Raw genomic sequence first — 8,067 nt, forward strand, 5'->3', positions numbered from 1 at the left:
AACCAGTTACTTTATTGAGCCATTGTAACCAAGACAATATTCCCTTAATGATATTAAACAATCACATAGATTTCCAAATTCAATGTAAGACTCTGATCTAAAAACAACCTCCGTTATCTACAAATGAAGTCACCAAGAGGGAAATGTATTTGTTTTTACATCATGGTAGTTTAGACAAGATATATTCCTGAATGAGAGTGGGTTTTTTAAGCATTAAAGTTTATTATTATTTAGGGGACATTAAAACAAGACAATGGTCAACAGCAGTCACTTTATAGCACTTGTGGGACATCAGAATTCAGCGTGTTGAGAACCTCTTGTTAAGAGGTCTTGGAGTGGTTACAGTACAGTAGATACTGGTGTCACATAAATTGCAGTAACGTGATATATCATACAGAAGAGGTGTTAAAATCGTCGTTGGCCATGAGCTATTTAAGAGAGAGGCTCCTGCATGGCGTTTCTGAGTCCAAGAAGTGAGTTATGGAATCCTGGAAGAGTCCCCGCTTACCCAGAAGTCACTGCTTTTTAGCAATCCTGGTCTATTTTTCAAAATCCCTGACTTAACAGCCAGGGCAGGATCACAACTTTCCTTTATAGTTTCATCGTATGCCCCTTGGTTCTCTCAATTTCGATGATGATGTTAGGAGACCAGAGGCTAAAATGATGGGGTGGGACTGCTTTTCGGGGAGAAGGTTGGCCTCACTCAAGAACTCTGTGGTTGAGGTGGGATGGCTGGGACCAAGCCCTGAGACTTTCTGCTCGGGCAGGAATCTCATGGAGCCCTCCAGTCAGTCACTAAACTGGCACGTGTTCTAGCGGCTCTGGAAGGCCATCTGGTAAACCCGGGGACCACCTGCTCTCCCAGACCAGCCCCTGGATCACTGAACTCCGCTAGTGGTAGCCACTTTGGAAAAGAGTCATCAATTCAAAAGGAATCTGTGTGTTTGCATATTTAAAGCCACAATAATTATTGGTAGACTCTGCATAACAAATGTAATTTCAATTAGACTGTTTTTCTAAATTAAAAACTATTGCTTGTGGGTAATGAGTATTTCTGGGTGTTTTTTTAAGTGCGTTTTTAATGTTTTTATTCTAGGAACATGAAGAGCATTGAACAAAAGATTTGTCCAACTACGACGCAGTGCTAACGAACCTGCAGAACCCTTCATCTCTGTGCCAGTCAGCAGAGCAGGGCTGTGCACGCTGGTGATCACAGAGATGGTCAACACTGAGCTGCATGGCCCTATATTTGAAGCTGTGTAGTTACACAAGAAATTGTTTGGTTTTCAGTAAAAGTTGCAAGGGGTTATCCAAACACTTCTTCACGGCTTCCTATCCATAACATTTGATAAACTTGTGTTTCTTGTGTTGAAATAATGTGGAAACTTCTAACCACATTTAGGCTTCTGAATAAAAATAAAAACATGATACGGCCTTCTGGTTGTCTATAAAAAGATGGATTGCACCCCCCCCCCAGAATTGGTCACGGTACATAGAATCATGTTTTCCAGAAAATTCTAAAAAGATGGCATTGCATGGAAAAATCAAACCTTGATTGCCTTGCCTTGCCAGCTGGGTTCTGTGGCTTCCGCTGGATGGGAACTCACCAGCACGTGGTCTAGCAGTTGGGACCCTCATTGTGGATGAAGAGAAGTGTGTTTTGTTTTGTTTTTGCTGCCATCTTGGATGGAACAGCTCTAGAAAAGTGGATATCCATATGTAATCTCTCTATCGGACACTGCCTCACCAACCTCAGCCTCTCTGTGGCATTTGCTCTTTTATATCGGAGCCAAGCAATTAAAAACCACCCGCTAAAGTGCATCTCCGCTGCTAGTTTCCTATTTTCTAAAAGCAGGTTGGCTGTTTGCCCTTGAGCCTTAAGAAATGTTGCTGATTGGCTGTTTGTTAGTTTTTAATAATATATGGCATGTATCCAACTGAGCATTCCGATGACCTCGACAATAAAATGTGATTCTTGGCTGCAAGGTCTATTGGGGGATGGCAGGCTGCCAGCCACTCATACATCATTCACAGGTGGCTGTTTCTGGCAGGCCAGTGTTAGTTATTGTAAATGAGTGGCAGTCCCTATAACTCACCTGTAAGGCTTCCTCGGCTGGCCCAGGGATTCCCAGGTCGCCCGGCCCCTTCACCGCACGTGCTCCTCCCTCTCAAAGACCCACTTGCACGGACCCTCCGGTTGCAGCTACTGCCTGCCCGGGCTCATCAGAGCACTGAGGTACCTTGTATGTGATTGACGATAATTAGGTTTCAACTGCCTCCTGATGCAGAAATACACACCATTACAGCACGGCCAATTCCGCGCCTGCAATCTTGCCTCTGAAAGGGTATTGATTCACTCTTTCACATTTTTAAAAGGTCACGGCAATAATTCCATCTGAACTGTGCTAAGTGAAAATAGTTGGTAGAAATAATATGGTTGCTTTCTTCGTTCCATTGTAATTGAAAGCCACACCGGCTTGTTTTTTCAGTGTGTTTTAATTACTTGTGCCTCCGCCCGCCTCGTGCCCTGATGAAGTGTTCGTCAAGTTACAAAGCAGGCGGCCCTCTGTGGTAATGTTGTCGGACTTTTGGGCAAAGGGGACTTGTTTTTGGTTTTGCTTTCCGACGGTGAGGCGAGGCCTAACCAAACATTTAGGTCACCCTGCTTTCTTCATTTAGGCATTAAGAAGAGGAGACCCTGTTCCTGGGCACTCTCCCCTGCCTGCCTGTTTTAATAAGATTGGGATATATTGGCTCCGGCAAACAGGATGCTAAACTTGCTTACTTGCTGCAAATTTTCATTGTAGCTAAACAGCCCTTTCTGGGTTGACTGAAAACTATGATTCTCATTGGCTATGGGACCATAATAAAATGAGTTCATTGTGAGAGTGCGCAGCTCCTAGAGTGTGGCCGCCCTAGCAGGTGACAGGAACTATGAATGATAAAGCATTCCGTTGCCGGAATTTTCGGAGTGCGGAGACTTTTTCCTACGTCTTCATCTTTTCCGAGGGAAGAGAGTTTGAAAGTGCTTGTATTGCATGTTTTGTGAAAGTGGGTGATCAGATTGTATGCTCCCAGCTCCTCGGTAGATCTCTCCCAGTTAGAGGGCAAAAAAAAAAAAAAAAAAAAAAAAGTCTCAGCTGTTTCTAGTTTCAAAAATGAGCCCGTCATTGTACTTGCAAACCGAGGGGCGCACTCTCATCCTGCGCGTGGGGATTTACGCACATAATTACCATCAATGCTAATGGCATTGATGTCTGTACAGCCCCACACATCAAGATGAGAATATATCTCCGTGTCTTCCCGCTGTGAAAGTCCATTTACTATCATTCATTTTACAACTTATTTTTTAAGATGATGTCCGCGTTCTGTCTTGGCCTACAGCTGCCTCGTGAAAAGTAAATGTGGGGAATATTGGGGAAGAGATGTGATCACTAAACTTGTTCCTGGGGATGAAATATTGCCGAACTCACATCCATTCATACTCTCGAAACTCAACGCTCCATTCGGCGTGGAGGCTGCTGGCGCGCTCTTCATTGGGTTATAAATGTGTCAGCCTAATGGGACATTTTGTAGATGTTTTCCTTTTTAAGTGCTTTAGCAGGAGTAGGTATTCCATTGATCCAAAAATTCATCTCAGCGTTTCGTGCCTTAGACGAGAATCATACGTTTAATGTCTTATCAGAAATTAAGTGGTGGGAGGCGCCCTTCAACTCTTCAAGGGAAGAAAATCCACTCCCCGCTGAACTCTGCTCTCTCCTGGCCTCTGAGGCCACCTCAGGAGCAGGGCACGGTTGGCAGCTGCAAACACCCGTGGTCATCAGAATCCGAGGGAGTTCCATCTCCTCATTGATTATGTGATCGTCTTTATGCATCAGGCCCAATAGCCTATTGAAAGGCGTCTTCAGGTCTATGCTGGCCAAGCAAATTCAGGTCCGGGTCTTGATTGATCTCTCCTGGGACTCGGACCATTAAAGGGAAGGAATGGATCTGTCTCACCTGTCTACTGTCTGAAACCCTTATCTTTGAGCCAAACCCAAAGCAAAGGATTTCGTGTTTAACGCATAGAAATAGGAAGGGGGCAGGCATGCAGAAGTCCTTCCTGTGGGGGCTCTTCAGGTCTCCTCAGGGGTGCACTGCCTTCCCTGGGGGAAAGAGAAAAGCCGCACAATGGACCTGTCTGCTCAGCTGCTCGGAGGAGCAAGGTCACTTCTGGATGAGCTAAAGATGGCCAGCCGTGCCCAGCAGGGTGCCTCCAGGCAAGCCACTGGCCCTCTCTCAGCCCGTTTCCTCACTAGTGAGACTGAGCAGGGTGAGTACTGAGTGTTTTACCACCTTGAGATTTTATAACCAGTGCCATGTTGTTTTAGGCTTTCATAAATATTGGGAGTATGTGAACGACTATCAATAACCAGAGGAAACACTGGTTTCCAAGGGACTAGTGCAGAGGAGGAGGCAAGACTCCAGAGAATTGGATGCCTTGACACAGTACACGGGCGATGCAGATAAGATACAGTCCCAGAGCCCAGCTCCCAAGTCCACGCCCCCATCCTGATATGTGGTTGCTTAGCCTTCAACTCGGTGACTTGACTATTAACAACCTGTCTGCTGGAGCTGCTGTCAGTGACACTGGCATTGATTTCCAGGGGCAGAAGGCAGTGGGCACCTGTGAGGAAACTGCCAGCTCTCCTGGCATGACCAAACTGCCAGTGGCGTGGCCTTACCTCGCCAATCACCAACATTTTCTGGGCTTTTCCTCCTGAGATCACCATGTCCTCAATCACAGAGCTCTTTAGCTCCGCAGACCTTGCCCTCCCAATTCCCTTGATCCTAGGAATGCTTTGTTTTTCCTCAATGCTTTGGCCCCTTCCACTCCACATGCATTACAGGTGTTTTCGAAAAGACTATTATTCCATTTAATCACGTGGGTCACCTTATTCCCATTTTTAGAAATAGGGCTTCGTTAGCATTGATTTAGCGCTTCTTGGGCACCTACTGTGTCTCAACATAGGGCAAGGGCCTGGGGATAGAGTTGAATGAAACACTGTCTGTGGTTCTAGGGCAGTGGTTCTCAACCTTTCTAATGCCGCGACCCTTTAATACAGTTCCTCATGTTGTGGTGACCCCCAACCATAAAATTATTTTTGTTGCTACTCCATAACTGTAATTTTGCTACTGTTAATGAATCGTAATGTAAATATCTGTGCTTTCCGATGGTTATGGCTCTACAGCAGTGGTTCTCAACCTGTGGGTTCTGTACAACCGCTGCTGTAGAGCCTAAGACCATCGGAAAACACAGATATTTACATTACGATTCATTAACAGTAGCAAAATTACAGTTATGGAGTAGCAACGAAAATAATTTTATGGTTGGGGGTCACCACAACATGAGGAACTGTATTAAAGGGTCGCGGCATTAGGAAGGCTGAGAACCACTGTCTAGGGCTTGACCATCTGTACTGTGGTGTTTAACAAGTTCAAAGACTTTCACATACATTTTTTCCTGTGCTTTCCACAACAATTTGGAGAGGTGAGCTTGGCAGACACTTTTGTTTTCACTTCAGAGGGAAATGGAGACAAGAAAGACTAGACCAGTTGCTCAAGTTAGAAGTGAGGGGTGTTACCTCAAACCCAAGTCTTCCGACACCAGACCTTTTACCTCTCCGCCAGGCGCCTCCTCGGAGCCACAAGTCAAGACACAGGTGTTCCTGGTAAAGCCTCCTGCATGTGTTCCCTGTTTCTGAGATGCACTGCTGTTGTACTTGAAAGAATACGAGGGCCACGGTGGGTCAGAGAGGCTGGTAAGGTGGTTGACCCAAGCCTAGGCCTTGTTGGACTCATGCCTCCTTCAGATGCAGAGGCCAGGGCAGCTCACCTGCTCTCGAAGTTTCCAGCCTCCCTGTTGTGTACTTTTCTGAACTCACACCGTTGAAAAATATCAAGGTCAGAACATGATTGAAGAACCTCTTCCTCTCTTTTAAGTCGTCGCGCTTATATGATATTGTTTTCCACTAAAGAAGGTTCTCTTAAAAATGAGGTTGAGGTCCCTAAAGAAATTGCTTCAATCAGCAGCAGGGCTTAATGACTGTTAATGGGAAGTGGAGATAGGATAGTAAGTGTTACTTTGATTAATAAGAGAACTGCAGAGAATTTAAATTGTGCCACTGATGGATTATTTTCTTCAAGCTTGATAAGCACTTCTCATTTGTTCTTAAATTTGGTCAATACTGTTAAAGGCAGCAAAATGAAGTATAATTAATTCTATTACCGCTGCTCAGACCAAGTGTTACTAAGAAACAGATTATGATGCAGACGACGGAAGTCACAGTGTTGACAGTTTGATGCTTCGAATACCTGTCACTGCTTGTTAGCCTGAAAGAAGGAAGAAAATATTTCTGGTTCCCGATTTCGAGATACCTAAACCTGTTTTGCTTTTCATGTGTGCCTGTTCCGCTGAGCCAATCCAGGGCGTATCAATAAGATGATCACTGCCACGAGAATTATCCTGCTGTGGAAGTATGGAGAGTAAATAAAACACTGAGATAATACAACCGTCAAAACGTTAAGAGCTGGATGCCCATTTGGATTAATCACTAAGAAAATGGGATATTGATTTGATGTTGAAAGCTTTACATGTCTCCCCTTTTCAATGATTCTGCCCCGTATTATGAACCATGCTTTTCTTTACCTTTGCCTTTTACTCAGAACTATGGATAGTCGGGAGCAGTTGGCTTTTGGAGAAAACATACCTTAATTTAGTAGACAGTTTGGCTCACGGTGAGTACTAACGCCGAGGATGGCACAAAATCAGACCTCTGTCTCCCTGGTTTTCTGTAAACAGCGGGCTGCACCAGTGTTTGCTGAATATCTTTCATCCCCTTGGCCCCTTCTAAATCCATCCCTATCTATTTATGTAGGGACACAACTCACTTTGTAAGCCATGCTAACAGTCAGGCCTGCATGTGGATTGATATATACAAGGTCTTCTCTACTGGATTTCAGCTTCTTCCGTATCTTTCTCGGTCTTGCTGCTCATTCTCCAGGGTGTCCTTGCTGAACTCAAGGAGCCTTCCCAAGCCTTAAAATGAAAATAAACTCATTCCTCTTTATGTTGTATTTTTAAAGAGAATGTGACATGTGTCCGTCCTGCTTCACTGAAGTCACCCATACGTCAGGCTCTCACAACTTCAGAGAGCCCGGACTCCGACTCCCGCTGAGCACCTGCCCTTTGGTTGGCCAGCTCTGTGTCCAGGTCTTGTGCTTCGTCCAACTCATGTAAAGTCACTGGGTGAGTCATCTTGGCTGAATAGGGAACCAAGAGTGGTGGGCTCATGGTGCCATTGTGAAGTTCTCTGAAGTTCAAATTCCGTTATTAAAAATGTAAACCTTATCTATTATGAATTGAGGACTAATTCTTTTGCCCAGGTGTCTCATAAACATAATTTCTAAAGATGGGAGAATTACAGGAAGTGCATTTTCTGCCCAGAATATGAAAGTCATTCTGTTCTAGAAGCTGTTGGCTAGACAGGGCCAGCGGGCTGCCAGGAGCCCAGGCTCCAAGGCTACTTCTGCCGCTGCATCGCCAAATGACCTTCATCCTCCTGGGACTAAGTCCTCTCCTCTCTAAGGTGAAGGATTGACCCAACTGACCTCACACCCTTTCACCCTTGGAAATGCTGGTCTTTGAGGAAAACATCAACATTCAGATGTTGAAACGACCCTTTGAAAGCTGTTGGCTTAGAAAGTGGCTATTTCCATACCTGTGGTCTATACAGATATGGAAATAGCCACTGTGCTTCAAGGTCATGACCTCCCAGGATGGACAATTCGCTCTGCTGATGGAAAGTAGCCCCGGCCACATGCCCGGCCCTGGGCTCGGTGCTGAGGACAGGAGGGTGAGCCAGCCCTCCCTGTCTCTGCCTTTTAAGAGGCTCTTCCGCTGCTGGGGAGGCCGGCAGTCAGCGAGCAAGTGCACAAACCCTCACCTGAAGGAAGTAAGATCATCTTTTAAAAAGTGACTGAAGAGATGCAAACCAGGAAATGTTTGTGTGAGACCAATGGGACCGG

General features: G+C 45.4%; 1 protein-coding gene and 1 long non-coding RNA gene across 3 annotated transcripts in view; both read left to right on the plus strand.

Annotated features, from left to right (window-relative positions):
- SKAP2 (src kinase associated phosphoprotein 2) overlaps positions 1 to 1,398 on the plus strand; it is a 159,207-nt gene extending 157,809 nt beyond the window's left edge. For both annotated transcript variants that reach the window (XM_054726072.1, XM_054726071.1), the window contains one exon: positions 1,097 to 1,398. In XM_054726072.1, coding sequence (XP_054582047.1) covers positions 1,097 to 1,104 — 8 coding nt within the window. In that variant the 3' untranslated portion in view covers positions 1,105 to 1,398. The remainder of the gene's footprint in view (positions 1 to 1,096) is intronic.
- Positions 1,399 to 6,702: 5,304 nt separating this feature from the next.
- Positions 6,703 to 7,390, plus strand: LOC129151376 (uncharacterized). Its single transcript, XR_008558064.1, has 2 exons — positions 6,703 to 6,777; positions 7,126 to 7,390. It is a non-coding gene; the product is annotated as an uncharacterized LOC129151376 (long non-coding RNA).
- Positions 7,391 to 8,067: the final 677 nt, after the last annotated feature.

This window comes from Eptesicus fuscus, chromosome 14 (genome assembly GCF_027574615.1).
Source record: "Eptesicus fuscus isolate TK198812 chromosome 14, DD_ASM_mEF_20220401, whole genome shotgun sequence".
Taxonomy (NCBI): domain Eukaryota; kingdom Metazoa; phylum Chordata; class Mammalia; order Chiroptera; family Vespertilionidae; genus Eptesicus; species Eptesicus fuscus.